This window comes from Venturia canescens, chromosome 1, assembly GCF_019457755.1.
Source record: "Venturia canescens isolate UGA chromosome 1, ASM1945775v1, whole genome shotgun sequence".
NCBI classification, from domain to species: domain Eukaryota; kingdom Metazoa; phylum Arthropoda; class Insecta; order Hymenoptera; family Ichneumonidae; genus Venturia; species Venturia canescens.
In genome coordinates this window covers 30,598,749-30,618,433 of record NC_057421.1, presented here as the reverse complement: position 1 = coordinate 30,618,433, position 19,685 = coordinate 30,598,749, and the positions used below count along the sequence as shown (strand labels likewise).

The 19,685-nt window shown below is 36.7% G+C and overlaps 1 protein-coding gene across 19 annotated transcripts in view; it reads left to right on the top strand.

Annotated features, from left to right (window-relative positions):
• Positions 1-19,685, top strand: part of dnc (phosphodiesterase dunce) — a 423,146-nt gene that overhangs the window by 345,081 nt on the left and 58,380 nt on the right. For 16 of the 19 annotated variants that reach the window (XM_043424758.1, XM_043424775.1, XM_043424768.1 and 13 more), the window contains 2 exons: positions 1,508-1,540; positions 3,516-3,536. The exons of 1 other annotated variant lie outside the window; for it this stretch is intronic. In XM_043424758.1, coding sequence (XP_043280693.1) covers positions 1,508-1,540; positions 3,516-3,536 — 54 coding nt within the window. The remainder of the gene's footprint in view (positions 1-1,507; positions 1,541-3,515; positions 3,537-19,685) is intronic. 2 more of the 19 variants (XM_043424735.1, XM_043424726.1) reach the window with 2 other exon arrangements.

Here is a 19,685-nt window from a genome sequence, read left to right as displayed (position 1 = left end):
AAGCTTAAATACGTCATTGTGTGTATGTATACGATATATACATATATGAATACAGATCTGTGTAGCTTCGGTGGCGGTTGGTGCTCACAAGTTCGACTTTCTTTCGTACCTTTGTATATTTTTTCGTTTAATCACTTTGTCGCTATGTTATCAACACTATAATCGTGTCACATGTGATTGTACAGCAATAATGAGAGCGTAAATAATGTATAAACGAAATTCAATTTTCGGAGTGGCAATACGCGCGAGATTCGTAGAATAAATAACTTTCGAATCAATCAGTACAGCTTTTTTTTTTTATAAAAGAACGAAGATCGTAAATTCAGTAGAAATTTTCAACGGTTAAAAATATGGTTGGAAAATAATTTTTTATTATGTAATCGAACACTTGGATGGAATATAGGGGAGACCGGGGCTGGTTGGCCAACTTTTTAAACTATTGCTTGTAAACAGGAGACTAAAGACGATTTAAAAAACAAAATGGTTGTTTCGGGTAGAAGCAACATTCCTCTATATCATATGAAAATTTGAATTTTTAAATTTAAAACGACGTGAGTTATTGCATCGCTGTTTTGACGAACCGTTTTTGTGTCAACCGACCCCACGGTCGAGGCAAGTTGACAAAAGCGTTGGGACAAGTTGACTATATTACTATTTTTACCTGACAATCAACTACGTATCAGTAAAGTTAATAAAAACAAATAGTTATCAATATTATTTATTTGATGATTCGATTCGATTGAATACAAAAAATTTTAACGTAAGTGAATGTGAAGATAATTTTTACCCATGAGTGTGAGGAAGAGGAATATTTGATCCTCATCTTCGTCATTAAAATCAGAATTGCAGTTTTTATCCACATAGAATATTATATTTTTACTGGCACATCTTGAGTGGGCCCATATCACTGTTGGCCTACTTACCCCATACTGCTTTTTTTTTTTAGTAACAAAACGTTCTACCAGAAAATTATAGTTCAATAAATGAAAATTCATGTAGAGGATTATTCTAAAAATTGGAAAAAAAACTCGAGGCAGCAGGAGATAGATAAGATTGACGTGAAAATTTGGTTTTTAACCTGGATTTATGAAAATTCTTCACTATTCCTAAACGACGTGTCGCTCCGACGCGCTGGGACACTTGAATGGGAAAGAGGTTCCAATGAACAATTACATCAACCGAGCATATGTTTACATTTCGTAGGTTGTATATCATTGTTTATTAGTCAACTTGCCCCGTTGGCCAACTAGCCCCGGTCTCCCCTATGTTGTTTGTATGACTTGGAATTTGGTAAGATTTGAAGTATTGACAAAAAAATAACGCTTCCGTATGTTCAATTTTTATCATTGATGACGTTTCCTTTGGGATTCTTCGTGGTAATTTATTGACTGAGTACAATTTGACTGTTTTTGTAATGGTTTTCTCGTTGTTGCCAATCCATTGTGTCATAGTATCTCAAGGGTTTTTTTTCATGTAAAGTAAAGGATGCGTCGTCCTTGGGTTGCAGGTTCAAAGAGACAGAGCCGCCTGTCGAGCGAGCGTATGTACTCGATCCTATTATATATGCTCTTTCATTTTACTTACGCTTTTACCACTATTGTGTAGAGCAAGCACTTCCCAGCAATGGATACCTATAACACAATGTACACTGTGTGTACGCAAATAATACTTGTGGGTATTCCCGCAAAAGACTTTTTCCCATCCTTGCCACATGTATGACTTCTTCGTAGGGATGTGGAGATATGCAACTTCACAGCCACCTTTGCTTTCAGCTATCTGCTCCATTCTATACACGGGTTTTTCAAGAAAACACTCATTCCTCTTGGTGACAATCGTTCGTGGCTTCGCACTCATACAGGAAATAGAAACACTAACGAGCTCACTTCCATCGGTACTCTCAAGCGGAAACAAAGTTCCTTAAAAAATAGTTGGAATATATTTTATCAAAAATTTAATAGTTGCCGAAGAAATTTTTGCAATGCGAGGGTTTTTTCAAATTCGAAATTCTCTTTTACAACACTCCGTCATAATTATTAAAAAAAATCTTCAAATTGTCCGTGAAAGATGTTTAACAAAGAAGAATAGCGAAGAATGGTAGTAGAATAAAATGGTATTTCAACAAAGCTTCCGCAGTCATTTGTATAACGAGTCTCTTGATACCGCTTTCGCAATATTCCAATTGCCCGCGTTTTCAGATTTTAAAAGCTATTTTCTCGTAGTTGACGCATGAATCCTTTTCTTCTTCACCTGCGTTTTCTCTTCGAATGATGGACTATTAACTCTGTCAGTCGTCGGCTTTCGCATGAGTTGCAAATAAATGAATCCCGATTTGTGCATTCGATATAACGTACGTGCACACTCAGTGAAAGGAAATTTGCCAATATTTTTCTTCGATATTTTCAATTCATCGGAATAATAGAGAGAAAAAATTGAAAAAAATTTGTCTCGTGCGACGCATTTTTGTACTTTCGTCTCGGATCTTTATGATTTTTATACCATTTTTCCGTCTAGCTATCTGAGTTAGCTTTAATAGTTTGTTTTCCACACTCGAAAACCGCGTCTGTTCAGTCATAAGAAAATATCTCAATGGCTCTTCCGGCCTTCCGATAAAAATCGAGATTGTCCTCTGGCAGTACGTTTAATCGTTGATTGTTATATCGAAGCCACTGATACCTTGGGGATTCGTGTGAATGAGCTTATTGTAGTGCTTAGAAACGCACCATTAAAAATCAGCTGTACTCGTTGAACATGCACCGATCAACTTTTTCTGATACTTTCGCATTTCAATAACGCTATAATGATAGTATTATTTTCCTTCTGAAATCCCTCCATGTGGTCAAGTGACTTTTATCGTTGACCCAATGACCTAAAAAGAACGAACAAAAATGTTGAATAACGTTGAATTTTACTATTGCAGAGACTACAAATAAATGAATCTGATCGAAATAAAATAAGGAAAAAATACGAAATTGCATAAAATTTTCATTGCGTCCTGCGGATAAGCGAAAAGTTAATGTCGAAAAATGTAGCAATCGCAATTGGCATTTATTCAAACGGCAATTTCCATTTCGAAATTCATCGTGGGAGGAAAAATTTTCCATTCGTAACTTATGTCTCTTTTTTCTTTTTTTTCTTCACTATTTACTGCGAAATGAATCGCTCTTGAATAACGAGATGTATTTGAAATTCAGATTGCACAATTGTGTCCAACGAGCGATTACGTGACGCGCCATTGACTGGTCACTGATACAAAAATACATCCTTTGTATGTCCGTTTTTTTCATTGCATACAATAGTTATCCCAGCGCAACGAAACAACTAAAAATTCCCTCACTTTGTAAGGCGGAAAAAGGACTTAGAGACTCCATAGAAATGGAAATTCGTCGGGTTGACAACACCCCGAGAGTTTCATGGCTCAGGCCGATAGCTTAATTAATGATCCGTTATTAACAACAGCATGTATACTGTAATATAGTCGAATATCTTGTGGAATAAAAATGAATTGTTATTTTCAGGATATTTACCGATCAGTACAGGTAAGTCGCTTCATCACCTTATTCATCATTCGATGCGATTCATGTCAATGAAGCTTCCTCGAGTAACTCTTCGATCTGTCATTAGATCGGCAAATATACACTCAGAAATCACGTTTCAAGGAGCGTTCTGAACTTTTCGGTGATGAAAAAAATAAATATTTTTTCTTTTATGCAAAAATACGTAGGATAATGAGAAAGAGGGAAAGAAATTTTGAGAAATTGCGATTTGAAAATGGAATTGTATAGTAAAACACCGAGTTATCATCCATTTTTTCGAACCGACACGTATTTGGAGGCCAAATTCAGCCTCCCCTTCAAAAACTGGCCTCAAGCTCTAAGACATGATTTTTCACGAAGAATGCTGATAGTGGTAATGTTTGCGATAATCTACTGTAATGTACAGACGCCGAAGAAGCTTTCTGGTCCGAGGGTTTACTGAAATTTGACGGCCCATGTCGATTATTGATAAAAATGCAGTGCGATTAACGCTAAAATAATGATTAATTTTAAATGATGTTTATAACGAATAGTTGGATTCGATGCGAGGCTACAAAACTTGCGTAAAAAATTTTCACGAATTCCAACAATAATCCTCATTACAAATAACAAGAAATATCAAGAGCCGTTAATTTGATTGAAAGCCTCGTGTTCAATAATGAATTAATCATTTGGCTAATACGTGCGAGAGCATTGATCTCGAATATTGCACGCATTTTCACACTCACTGGCAAGCTCTTCACGAATAAAACAATTTTTATGAAAAAAAAATCAACATACGAATAGTTACAAGAGTGTCGATATTGGCGGCAGTTATTGGGATGAAAATTATACCGAAGCTCCAAAATTTTGGGCAATAATTAGATCACCATTGTTCCAGTTGCTGATTCTATCTCTCAACCTCAATTCGTATTTCAAGACCGTATTTTTTGGTGGCGCAAATTGGGGCACTCGGAATTTGGACTGATTTCTAACCTCTGAGAAGTCGCAGTTGTATAGGAAAAGCTTCTGCCATTTTTCCAATTTCTATTCTATCGTTAATATTACTTTTATGCATTCGGTAACCCTTCATTTATATCGTCGCTATGGATTCCTTACATTTTTTTCTATCTATCAGACAGTTTGTATCAGGAATTTAGAATTATTTAGTATATGAATTATTGAATAGAAATTAGATGATGGAATCTCCATAAGCTCCTGTATCAATTTTACGATTTTTGAAGTTTTAATTCTTCATTAAATGTTTGATAACCTGACCTGAAATTTCGCCAATCTATTCGTATATGCACTTTTACTTTACTGTCATTTGAAATCAGATATTTGTAGTATATTTGGGTTCGTGAAAGGAATACCTTAAACGATGATTATACTTATTCGCTTGTTTCGTCATGAAATCGAACCTTCGATAATATAATCGTTTTCAATACAAGAAAAATATAAATGTGAAAAGAATATGTGAACCCAGCATCCATGAATTGTTTGAAAAATATAAGCTTCGAGAAGTCACCATTGAAATTTATCAACTGATTCTTGTATTCGATTTAAGAAAAAGGTGGTTTTATTCCAAGCACAGTTAGGAAGCCAATATGATTTGTCGAATTCGTATAGACGTCATCAGTTTGTATGGACGCTTAGTATACTACGCTACGTATATTAGCCGGCTCTGTTACGTGACTTGACTGCCTTATTCCTAATCCGGAAACGTGTAACGTGAACTGATTTTTCGTGCATATATTTTTTCATCAGTCTCTTTTCTCTTCCACTCTTTCTTTGTATTTCACTCTCGATTGATTTCGCTACTCGTGCGAGCAATCTCAGGCACCAAACTAATGTTTTTATAGACCGGATTTAAATTTTAAATTTACCCGCGGAAATCATCGAAATATTCCTAGAGTTATACGAGGATAAAGCGTTTTCACTCAAAATCATTTCACATGGATATCTCAAATTAATGACATATATCTGCTTGGTAGATCATAGTGCTTTTATCTGTCAAGTAGTACAAACAAACTGGATACACTTCAGCAAATAAAGTGCACCGGTCGCTTTGCGATTGTTGAAAAGTGCATAGAAATCGATGCACACGAACGCTTCAATATGTGTTGAGACTTCGAATGTTCCTCTCACTTCTCGAGTGCTTTAGGAATAAAATCTATACACAATCTTGCATAATACCCTGCACTTCGTTTTTTTATTAACGAAAGTCAAAGATTAGTATGAGAATGACGTCAACAAATATGATTGAAAAAAATCATATAAATCATAACTGACAACTTGGAAACTTGAATTGCTTTTGGTAAAGCATAAAACTTGTTATCGTTGATGATGAATATCAAAGTTTTCTTCTGGTAAAAGGACTGATTGTGAGGTGGCAAAGTCAAGCCTGGAGTGGATCAAATTGGTATGTGTTCCAACACAAACCTTTGCACTCGCCGATTTATCATATCGTAGATTTCTTTGTTTGAAAATCTCGTGCAGCACGTGAAACGAGATTTTCTACCTTTTTCACCGTGAGTCGATTCCTTTCAAATCAGCGGAATTACGACAGGAGTAGTCAATTGAAATAAAACGAAAGTGACTGTGACATTGGCATTCATATTCGTCGTGCAATTTACTCCCCGAGCGGTAAATTCTGTATTAACCCTCAGTGTGCACACCTTCACAGCGAGACATTTCGTATACTTTGAGCCCAGATCATTTTTGACATCGAATATCTCGGTAACTATGCGCTTTTCGGAATAAAAGGTTTAGTCACTTTTTGCAGTGAATTGATCCAACTTTAAGGCTGCAAAGTCGGATTTCCAAAAAAATCTTTTTTCATTGTTGAAAAACGTGCTGAAAGTTGATAGTGCGCGTGAAAAGCACTTCTTCGGTTGAAAAAAATGTTGGGGTCCACCTGGCCCCAGATGCACACTAAGAATTAAGGGTGGGATAACGTCAATTCGGTGGAAACAATTTTAAGAATTTTTTTAGACGCTACAGATTATAGAAATCTATAGTATTGATTGTGACGTCACAGTACAATGTATGAACAAGATTTCCTGAATTTCAAAAACTCGAATATCAATAATTGACTCGATGGTAGCAGAGGCACTTCGGAAAAAAGTTTTCCACCGGCGAACAGTGTGAATCAAAATCTACTCGAACGATCCTTTTGAAATTTGGCATGGTACTTTCTTCCACAATTGACCAGGTATCGACGAGAGCTTTTTTCCAATTTTTCATAATTGTTAATTTTACAAACGAATAGGCTCATTTTTTAGGCGAAAATCAGTGTTTTCACTTCTAAGTGTTACAAAAAAAGCAAAAAATCGAAGAAATAAAAAATCTCTCATAGATACCTGGCCAATTGTGTAAGGAAGTACCATGTCAAATTTCAAAAGGATCGGTCGGGTGGATTTCGATTTATACTGTTCACCGATAGACAACTTTTTTCTGAAGCGCCTTTGAAGATTCGCTAGTTAATTATTGATGATCGGGTTTTAAAAATTCCGAAAATATTGTTTATATAATGTAATATGATGTCACAATCAATAAAATTGTTTTGCTATTACCTGTAGCGTCTAAAAAAACTTAAAAATTGAGCCTGTTTTCCACCGAACAGTTGTTACATTTGTTTCGATCGGTTGAATCTGTGAAGTTTCTCGTACAGCATTTTAATGTGTAATCGAAATGGATTCCTGACAGATCGAGTAAGAATCGAGTCATAACGATACGAGTTTTTTTATCCCGTTTGAAAAGTGCTCATAGTCTTCAATAAAAGTTTACAACTTTCATCGTAGACTCGAAAAGTGTGATCGTGTTATTGTGAGAGGAAGATGCACCAGCTGCGCCCACTACTTCTCAGCTCTCAAAGTGAGAAAATTCGCAGCTATCTATTTCGCACTCATGACGGCTCCATCGGTGTGATAAATTGCTATGAGAAAAATCTTATTTCCGATAATACTCAGTGTAACCATTTCGTCCTATCGATTTTGACAACGTTCGATATTTCTTTCTTCAGTACCGCATGCCTGGTGAGAAACACGTGGCTGCTGACTCGTGTTGCGCATGTACGTTTCCCTGGACATTCGCCAATTTTCATCCCCTCAGGAAAAATCAATATTAACCGTTTCGCTACTCGGGAAATTGCGTCCCCTCCTTTCATTTCCTATTTTATGGTGCGTACACGAGAACATAAATTTATAGTGATAATTCTCCCTTATGCGTTTTGTCTTAGTCGACTTATGGTCAAACGGATTTTCTACGTGACTGACGCTGTCGTTGGTATACCGAAATACAGAAATCCAAATTTTATATTGATTTACCAAATAAGTAAACCGCTCACTTTTTTTTAAATTTCATCATCATTCAGGATCGTCATTCAGACGAAATGAAAGTCTGATCTGCCCCAGTTATTGATCAACCGAGTTTTCAATTCGCACGTTTGCACATAAAATTATTTGGAAAATCTCAACTGACAGTCGCTTCACAAGCGGAATTACTAAATCTGAGGGAAGGTTAACTCGTAGCACAATTTACGTGGGACGTGATCATGAGTACCAAGCGTAAATTTGAAATCTGCGTGGGCGTTAATTGATACACGAAAGTAAAAGGAATTTTAATGACTGTATATTTATAATTAATCGGCGTTATTAATGAGACTCGATCGCAACATATTCTGCTTTTTTCCTTTCGTAGGGTGAGATAAAAATGACGATACGAACGGAGACGTTACGATATAGAACACAGAGAAATGCGAGGTGAAGCATGACAAAGAATTCCGGTCGAGAGAGAGAGAGAGAGAGAAATAGAGGGTGACAAAAAAAACTAGCAACGAAACAGAAAGAGGAACTAAGCTACAAAAATAAGAGGAAGCAACCAAAATTTACTCGGATAATGAAAACAAAACAATGGACGAAGACCGGGCACACAGAAAAAAGGGGCAGAGAATGAATGAGAAAAACACAGAAAGAGGATTTCCACGATCGATGTTCGAAAAGCGAAATATGAAATGAAGGCAGTTGAGAAACATAATCGTAGATGTTGGCTGTACGTTGTGCTTGCTCGCGGTGAAATTCTTAATACGGTATTTCAGGTGGGTGTGGATCATCGTGGGTTAAAAGGCGCCACACCTACACTCCCTCTTTTTGTCTCGCTCTTTCGTATCCCTTCTCTCTCTCTCTCTCTCTCTCTCTCTCTCTCTCTCTCTCTCTCTCTCTCTCTGTCTCTTTCATTTTGTCGAGAGTTCGTGATGAATAGCGAGGAATGGTACGTAATTAGTAGTAGAACCCAGTCATCCCATTTTAGACAACGGCGAGGTACGTCGCGGATGAGACAGACATTTGCAGAGTCTCGTGACTCTTCTCTCTCTCTCTCTCTCTATGTAGCTTCGTTCAACTTCTGAGCTCGGCCCTACAGCACGCTCGGCTAACAATGTATAGATATATTGATACAAGCATACTTACAGTGCTGCATTTGCACCTGGTAAACACATAAATCATTGGAACTTATTCACTTCGTTTGGTCCAACTTAAACTTCGGTGAAAGTTTAAAAACAATATTTCTCCCTATGCGATACAGTCTAGAGTTTAAAATTCGAAAACCACTGCTGTTACTTTTGAAAGTTTAAATCTCGCCTCCACTACAAATATTACAGTCTTTGCAACCCTTCGAGTATCAGATTGATCATATGTTGCATCAATAAATTTTCTCTCAACAACGTTGAACATGTGAATTAATATCGACTTAAGGTAGATCATGCCCGTAGGATCGTGTTTTATGGGTGTCTAAATTGGGTCGATTTTCACTTCCTAATCAAAGATATTATCACTCTGAATTAATGTCAGAGTTATCAATTCAAAATTGTGAATACATTTTTCCTATTTATTTTTTTGCTAATGAAATTACAAGCCATTAATTGAACGGGGATCCATGACTGACTGAACCCAGTTTCATTTCTCCTTGTACTATAGTCTTTTAGATAAAAAATTGCTTTAGAGAGCGCAAAGGGAAAACACAAAGGATCAAGAAAAAAGTGTTAATAAAAAGATAGAAGGCTATGACAGGGATCGGCCAAGCTAAGAAGAAAGGAAATGCCGAAATAAGCAAATGTGAGGTTATAAGAGTGCTCGTTACCAATTTCGTTCAATCTTTAACGTAATATATCTTTATTGCTAGTACGACAATCATGTCAATTTTTTTCCCAAACCTTCATTATATACTCCATTGTTATTGTGTACTTTTTTCATAAACTTCGTAAGAAGCGTTCATTCGTTATATGAAAAGATAAACGATTTTTTACCCATAGTCCCTATACCCCTGTATATTTTTTCATATTTAAACACGTTTATCTCAATAACCAATAAAGACAAACCCTTTAAAATTACCCTAATAATCGAGCTGAAAACCATATAAAAGTTTGGTGCAAATCTGAGGAAATCTGACCAATTTTGAGCAGTTGATATTGAATTTTTTGAACATTATTACAAACATCTTCTTGCTCACTCCAAAAAAACGTTTTTTTTTTTATCCAAAATGATCTGTTCTACCAAAGCATTTATAACAACAAATGTAACGAATTAATATTGACCTTTTTACTTTGGAACCAGGAAACTGAAAATTCGATCGTCGAAATTTTTCAAAATAAAGTCACTGTCAAATCGTACTAATCAGTCCTAACATCATAAACCTATCATGGCGCAAATATTATTAGATGCATGAATTTCAATCATCAATAGTTCAACAATTTATTGTGAATCATCCTGTACGTGTTGACGTCAATATAGGAAATACGTATTTATATATAGGAAAAGAATACATAAATATATAAATATATCTAGCCTCCCGTGGGAGTTGGAACGCCAACTATTCACTAGATAGTTATGTAGTGCAGTCTCTTCTATATAGGAGCGTTCTCTGTGTACAGATATATGGATGAAACGACGCAATCGCACCGCGCAGACTTCCCGCGCGAATCGTGCCGACTAGGTACTCCACTCTCTTGGCTCCTGGTAAATATCCCCACCATTGAGGCGCGATCCCCCGCAAAACCAGAACACCCTGGCCAGTTCGACATCGCGGCAAACACGACGTGTGTTGATACCGTTCTCTCGATCGTGTACGCTCTCACCATTTCCCTTTTTCTTAATAGCCACTTGAAGGAGAAAATTTTCATTGATTAAACGATTAATTACTCGGGCGTTTGATTTTTGTGGTTTAAATAAATAAAAGAAGTAACAGCAAATAATAATAAACGAAAAACAACAGCGAAAAATCTTAGTGAGTGCATAAAACGACGAGAATATATTTGTGTCACGATTCACGAAACAATAACTGAAAAATTAAATTATATTGATCAATAAATCACATGCGGTTTGTTCTTAAAGTGAATGAAACGCATGTGCTCGCTAAAAATTGATCCTTCATTTAATTTGTAGAAGCGTTCTGATAAGGTTGGTCGTCGTCTAGTCTTTTTCTACCCGATCATTGCGCAGTGCAGAAGATTGTTAAATATAATAACGGATAAAACAATAACATCGTCATTCTTACGTGACTCTCGTGTCGCTAGATTCCAACGTTTTTTTTATCCACATATTTGTGCACATACATTTTTAATCTGTTCGCAAAGCCATGAAGTTTTATTTATATGTACTTGTATGTACACGAGGTGGATAAGAAAATTGGCTTTGGTTTTATCAGGAAAAAAGTAGGTTGCTTCGAATGTACGTCCGATGTTTTTCATATGTTAAAAAAAAACATGCAAACCCATATGAGGGAATCACATAATAGAAGTCACTCAACATTTCAATCGGCAGTTTAACGAACGGAAACAATCCAAAAAAAAATAAGGTCTCATTTATTATCTTCCCTCTCTTCCTCCTCACGAAATTTTATAATTTAATTAGCCACGCGGAATCCCATCGCCATCACTGATAAAGTGCAATTAAAAGACAATTAAAATGTCAGGCTGTAAACGAAGGTGATATGCGGAGAGCTAATTCCACGAGTTTGGTACACGGCGCTTCATTTATTTTTTTTGTTATTGAGCTTGGTCAGGTCGGTGACAAAATAAAAAGGATTTACCGGTAGCAATTCAAGGCAGGATAATACATTTTTTGCTTCTCACTTTCTCGTCAATATAATCGAGAAACGAAGAAAAAAAATTGAGAAAAATCCACATGCTCATCAAGATTCCTTATCCATGTGTAAAAACTTGTGACGTCAACAAAAAAAAAAATGCATTGAGGAGACTTTATTCAAGCGAAATCCATTCATGCAATATCGACGCGCTTTTTCCTTACACATGAATCACTGCACAGAATGACGTTTCAGCACGGGATTTTATATTAAATCCGACATTTCAACCTTCAGATTTGAAAAATACGAAAAACTCCGGATGCTGTATTTATAAACGCAGAAAGAGAGAATAAATAGGGAGCAGACTTACAGAAAGAAGGAAGAAAAGGAGAGGGTGGAAAAGGCATGGAAGGAAATCGAAAGAAACAGCTAGGCAAAAGATCGATTTCTGGTCGTTGGGGAAAAAAAAATTCGAGGTTATCGCACGCTACGATAAAATGATTGTTGAATATGTTCACCCTCAATGACTTCATAAAATGATGGACTAGTTGCAATAAATGGTCGATCGTCGTGATAGTGATCGATGTATGAGCCATAAACCATCTGTCACCTGCAACTTTATCGCTGATTACATGCGTAGGGTAATTTAGAAGGGACTTATTACATTGTCCAACGATCTTTCCGACGAACCGAAACAACTGATGGATTTGAAAGTTCTTTCAATTTATTTGTATGCCAAATGTCACTTGTATTAGAATACGATTGACAGGAAAGAGAGTTGATGAGAGAAAGAGACATTGATAAAGGAGTATGAATATTTCATGATAATATTAACATGGAAAATTCACGTTCTATTATGAATTCAGGTCGAACAATAATCGTACACCCTCGATAGAATTCTCGTGTCTGATGAGAAAAACAGCAACTCTCGTGTATACGAGCTCATGTTCTTCTTTCTTGTTTTTTTTTTTTTTTTAATTTATATTTTTATTTTTTTTGGAAACACGTCGGGAAAGTCTTGCGGCTCGTCTCGAGACCACGGAACCGTTCAGTGCCAATGAGCTCGATCAAAAGACACGTTTCTCCGTTAAATGCTTGAAAAATTCCTCGGAACGTTGCATCACTTAAACGGCGTCACGATTCTTGCACAGCTCGTATATTTTGTGTGGGCATATAATCGCGATTGCAAACGACGGAGGGATAATCGTTTTTCCCCTCGTTTCGCCATATCTTATTAAATCTTTGCAACGAGCATATATGAACTCACTATTACATACTCGATTACTATTCTGTCGGCTCTAAGTGACAAACGCTCGGTTCAATTTGTACGTCGAGTCTCAACTGTTTGAGGCTACTTTGCTGGACCCTACGGAGATTTGGTATTGGGCATATTATTTTTTCTTTGAGGATGGTGCAACTTGGAAATTAAACTATCGCTGCGTTCACACGAATAAAATAACGTATGGATTAAGGGGACCACTCCATGTGACAGCCGGATTTTTTGGAGATTTTTCACGATTTTTTTGCCGCTAGGACAAAAAAGACTTTTGAAATTTGAAGGCTTCATATTTATTGGTATTTCAACTTTATGATAGAATTTTTAAACTCTTTTTTTAGGGGTTGGTTTATCTGAGATCAGAAAACCAATCCCCTAAAAAAAGACAAAGAAAAAGAGCGTTTGATTTGTAATGCAGGGGCTTATCGCCTGAACAAAAATCCTTCGATATTTAATATTTCTGTAGAGTTAAAAAATTTTATCATAGAGTTAAAATATGAATAAATAAACCCTTCAGATTTCAAAAGTCTACGTTTCTTTTTGTCGACACAAAAAATGACGAAAAAACCCCAAAAAATCTGGCTGCCACACGGGGTGAGCCTCTTAAGTAATTTAATTGAATTAATAAATTCCGACTTTTTTGTACTCATTTATGTAAGCAAATACTCTAATCGACTCGGACCTTCAATCGATCTATACATGTGACGAAAGTGCATAAAATGTACGGTGTACCCAGCAGTGAATTGGTATAGTACGTATCGGCGATGAGAGAAAAATTAGCTACCCGGTACTTGGCAGTGCCGCGACAGGGGCGAATCGTAACTGCATGACCTCGCGGCCGTAACCCTTCCAAGGCAAAAGTTTTACACTGTCGTGTGAAGTGACCCTGATTTCGAACTTCCGTCGAGTAGCAGTAAACCGACCTTCTACGTGGTCATGTCGCGTCGGTTTTCATAGCAACTACTTTTCGTATGAAATGATCGTAAATCATTCCGTTTTTTAGATCTCGCTTTACTATCATTCGTGTTGTTCGACTGTAAAAACACGTGTCAGCGGTGAGATATGGAACGACTGCAATACTTTGTCAAAAAATATATGCGCAGATTTAAATTTCAGAAGCGGGAGATTTTTTCGAAGCGAATGCGAAAGTAAAATTTTGCACGGATTCAGTACAAAAAAGCGTTCGAACGATAATTGCTTATTTTAAAAAAGAATTTCATCGTGAAGCTTCGAACAAACGATGGTTTTTTCATACTCGTTGACTTGTTTTGATGGAATGTTTTTTTCGAAATATTGTGCAACAGTCACATAACATTTTAAACAGCAATTTTATTCAAGTCTCCATTTTTTATCGTAAAAGTTTTTAAATGCATTTTTTACTGCTGCAAATTTTCATAAACGTGAAACAATCAGACACTGTCGAGTGTTTGGACTCATAATATTGGACTCGAACATGCCGAAAATTCGACCGATGACAAAGTCCTTGGATGCAACGATGTTGCGGAATCGTCGTATTAAGGAAGTTGAAGCATTAGAATGAAAATTATGTCATCGCTTTTAAACCGATTGCATCTTATAAAGTGAAGTGTAAAAAAAAAATCAGTTCAATTTTCAGACAGTTTAGGAGCGTCGTTGCTGAGAAAAATCAATAACAATTTGGGCCAAATAACATGTAATCTTATGGAAGTCAAGACACATTCAGTGATATCTCCGTTAAAAATGATACTAAAAATATGGAATTTTTTGGGCAACATGAGCAAGGCTTGCTGAATAATGTCAATTTTTTTTCAAATTTATTAGGAGATTTGCTGAGATTATATTAATAATAATCTGTTTCCCGTGCAGTTTCTTGAGGCTAGGATCGTCACCGTTTGCGGTTTCGACTGAGCTTTCACCAGTTTTTCGTCGTTTTATCCCTCAACTTTTCTTTAGGAACTTTTGAAAGGTACAGGTCATAACTTTTGAGTAAAAAAAATGACTGTACAGCCTCAACTTCCTTAAGAAAAAAGTTGTTTCACCAAATATCGTCGCTGACCGTTTTTCGTCTAGTTTCAATTCACGCTTCGTAGAAAGAGCAACAGTTTTATTCCTCTTCGGTTTAGTCTAGGTAACTAATTCTATATTTATACAGTAGTTTTGCGCGTTGTTCGAGCGGGGCCACGACTATTTTTGAATGACTTGAATCCCCGACACTTCGTTGTTCCGTTTTATTCTCGTTTTCTTTTCACGAGCCAAACCTAAGAGCGTATGTCATTTCAATCGAAAATATTATCCGAGTGTCGTTAATATCCCAAACAAGTTTCGTCGGTATCATTTTCACCGGAAACGATTAATTCTGACCTCAATTTTACACGTTTCATAAAAGACTAACTCGATTCAGTAGCAATCAGAACTATTTTTGTAGATTCTTTATTAAGAGATTTGAACAGAGGCCAGACGCATATCATTACTAATTGAATCGAAGAATCAGTGAACCAAAATGCAACAGATTTGAGAGTTAGAAAATTAAACAACTCACTCAGTCAGGATTGGCCAATTGAAAAAAAATTGTCGACACCATCGGAATCTTAAATTTGAGTCATTTTCAAAAATATTAATCGTCACGAGACCGTACAATGTTCTTTCAATCTGCTCGGGCTATATGCCCAGAGTCGGTAGTTAAATAAAAAATAATGCGATCGAGTCAGGGACATTGGATTTTCTTCCAACGTCTTCGCGCGATCCGGGAAAATCGGAAGTAGGCTTTTTCCACGGAAGCGAAAAGTCCCGGAACGACCGAACGACAACTCTTCTTAGGTTCAGGAAATTCAGAAAGAGTCGAGAATGGCTTTCTCTCATTTCCCGTCAGAAATGTGAGGGCTGTGACAATCAGTGAGAAAGTACTTTTCGTGCAAAATTATCTTTACCGTTTTGTACTTGCGACATGTGAAGTGCGGACGCAGCGTACTTTCTGTTCGTTCGGAAAAAATCGATTATGGGTCAAGAACCATCGTTTTATAGAACCTGGGAAGTGCCATTTGTGGGACAAGAATCAACAGTTTTTTTCTCTCAAGAGTGATTCGAAGAAACACACTTTTTGGCACAATTCTCTATGAAGTCGTTCGTTACAACTGCTCGGATAATTCTTCTTATTCACAAAGGCAGAACCGAACCCAAATTATTTTTCCACCGAAAAAAATCCCACGGTCCCCTCAACTCTCGACTCGCAATTACTGCTCAAACGAGTTCGTTATTGGGAATCAAAAGACCGTGAACTTGACACGCAAATTTCTCATTTATCAGAGAACGAATTCTAGTAGAAATATCTCAGTAGAACTTCGAAGGATTTTGTTTTCTAGGACAGACATTTCCGGCAAACGTATAAGATTAAGAACTATTCGGTCTACTAAATCATTTGGTGCTTTCTTGTGCCCAATTTCATCGTAAATAAGTTCCGAATCGACTGACAGATCTAATATTGCTAAATATTTACAATACTTACTGTTGCTAAAAATGGTCCTAAAATTTTTTTCAGCATTGTTATCAATAAAAAATGATATGGGGGTTCATTTTAGGGAGGGGGAAGATATAAAAATGAAAAAAAAAATAAAGTAATATTGACAAAAAATTATAGAAAAATTAATTTTAAGAATGAGGAAGGTATTTTTATGAATTTTATTTCTATTAATTAAGTACGTAAGTAAGTTTATATTAAAGTAAGTTCTGTAAATATTTATCCAAATATTTCCTTAGGAAATATTCGTTTGTATCGGTGTCGATGATTGTTGAACAAAAAATCTTATTTCTTGTGAAATAATGGCTCGAGAATGAAAGTATTTCCAAGAGAAATTGTAACTGCGTCGTTCACTGCGCATCTACGTATTCATTTTCGATTCACCGTGAAAATTCATATTTTTCTTCCTCTCTCACTCTTCCCTCGCCAGATTAACGATGCGACCGTCTTTGATATATAGCACTGATCCTCTGATGAAAGTTTTCTCGTTGTTATTGAGCATCGCATCCTCTGTTGTACGTATGACAAAGCCCTGATTTCCAGACAACCGCTCGTGTCAGTTGATGATCCGACATTATCCAATATATTTAGTGGCCTTGAGGACAGACATGTAATACGATTTTGTGGTGTGTTATACCATTCCATGCATACGAACAAACGAGGAAAATGCACGTGACAACGTTCTCACGTAACGCGTTCAATCGTATTGTGATGCGCACAACGACAGCCAAATTTTGCTGCCAGTTTGGCATCGTTAGGCGTAAATTTATGATCGAACAGAGCTCGGTCGTTGCTGAAACAATGGCTCGGGGCAAGGATCGCTTAAGCAGGTTTTTTCTTCTTTAATTTTTATCCAGTGCGAGCACAACTGCGATAAATTTTGAATTTCGGTAACAGTATTCGGATCGACTTTATTTTCTGTAATTATTTATGTTTTTGTGATAGAATCGACGACCGACCGACCTTTACCACACAAAATATAAAAGACTTGAAATGCTTTCTTCAAAGTCCACACAGATTCCAACACGAAAATTCCAGTAATCAATGAAAAGATAAAACGTGTTTATCGATTCGCCAAACGTGTTCAAGGATTCTCATACTTTTGTTAGTGAAACCTTGCGATGTAGTTCATAGATTCTGAATAAACAACCAGTCAATCCATAAAAGCTGCTTGAGATCTCGAAGGAAGAATTGAAAGAAAGAAGAAAGCTACCTGTGCCATCCTTCTTCCTGATAAACCTTGACCCTGATAAAGAGGACAAAAGATTTCTTGCCTTCGGTGAAGAATCGATGCACGAAACAAGGGCTGTAATGCTTTAGAAACAAGGGAGCTCCATCCAGCAGAGTTCCCTATTTCTTTCGTTTCTCACACTTAGTGGTGCTCAGCGCAGCGTTCTAGATGAAAATTCCTCCACCATAATATCGATCAGAGCGAAGCGATGAAAAATGGTAATTGTTTCGAATCGGGACTCCACCTAAAAACGATTCCAGTTATTGAAAAAAAAGCTTCTAAATCAATAATAGCAAATTCCCCATGAAATATTAAGGGGGCGCGTTCATTTAGCCCCAAAAAATATTTGAACGACGATTTGAACGATATTTGATGATCAGTGACGAAATGAACGTATTAAAAACACAGATGAATGACAGAATGAAAAGAACGTAATTACAAATCGTAATCATACTGCATTATTGTGAAAGTATTAAGTGACAAAGTTTCATCGGATACTTGACTCGAGCCAATGATGAAAATCATCGTCAAAGTTTTCACTCTTCGTTGCTCCACGATCAAGAACGAATAACTGCAGTTCTTTCTGTTTTATTTATTCGAATGTGTACCGGTGACCGGGATAAGTGAAGTCACGAGATGAATAAATGACGCCGAATGAAGAAGTGTAGTTGATTTAGTGGAGAGGCGCCTCGGAGCCTCGAGTACAGAAGACATTGATGAAAATGTCAGGCTCGAGCGGGGGCCTCGAGGAGCTTGCTATCTCGAGCACCGGATTGAAGAGATGCGGCGGTGGAATGAGCTCACCCTCGTTAGGAGCTGGTGGCGTTGGCGGTGTCATCGGAGGATTACCACGCACGCTTTCCACCTCCGCTCTCAGGGTCAAGCCGCCCCGAAGAGCTGTTTTCTGGGAGCAATGCTTCGATACAAGCAACAAACGTGATTTGTGAGTTTTCGACATTTTACCCTTCGAATTTGTTTTTACTGAGATCTCTTTGGTGATTTTATTGATTTATTTATTCAGCGAAGCATCGCGATTGCTATGTTTATTAGCGACTGGTGTATTTTTCTTCTCTCGTGAGCTCCGAACCACTGTAGTGGCTTCATTTTTCCACGGTGAATGTTTTTCTCCGTGTTGGTCTTTCGGTAAACAGTCGGTCCACTAATTTCGCGTCACGGTACTGCAGCTACGATTCTTCAATCGCTGTCGATAAATATTCGATTCAACACGCAGGTGTCGTACTTTGCAATTAATGCGAAAAACGTTTGTAGCTACTTTGCAGTTTAAATATTTTCTTCCTCAGTTAAATCACTGATGGTTTGCTTATCGAGCTCGTACCCCCGTTATCAAATTCATTTATTTTTTTTCTATGATTTCCATATCGAAGGACACGAAACTTTTAATAACGTTTCTCAAAGTTATTTTCACATAATATCACTAAATTCTAATGAAAATGAATAAAATTGAAGGCTTCAAATTAAGATCCTTTCAAAGGTGAACGATTTCAGAGCACAATGAATTTTCGTCTCGTTGTACAAGAAAAACCACTCAAAAGTCAACGTCAAACGGAACGACTTAAGCAAATGTCAAATCAAATGAAACGCCTACGATCACGGGACGCAATAAGAAAATTCTTTTCGAAACTTCAGTGAAGGTACCACTTTCTCCATTCATCTTCAACACATCGATCGTAAATTCAATCAATCCACTTCTTCTGCTTATCTATGCGTGAAATGAATCGTCAGAGCGATAAGATTCGTGGGTTTAACAATTCATCCTTTCATCATTATCTTATACACAACGATTCGAAATGAGAAATTTCAAAGTTCTATTTTATTTTTTCTGTTCGATTACTGCACTCATTTTCATCGATCACAAATAAAAAGAAAAAAATTTTTTTTTTTTGAATATGAAACTTTCCCATTGGTGGCATGAGACAATTTCATGACAAATAAAAGCGTATTGAATAAAATATTTCAATCAGGCACAACAAATTTGAAAATATCTTTAGAAATTCAAGTACAAACAAATCGCACAGTATACCGAATGAGAAAATACACGAAGTAATACACGAAGATGATGAGGAGCAATCGTAA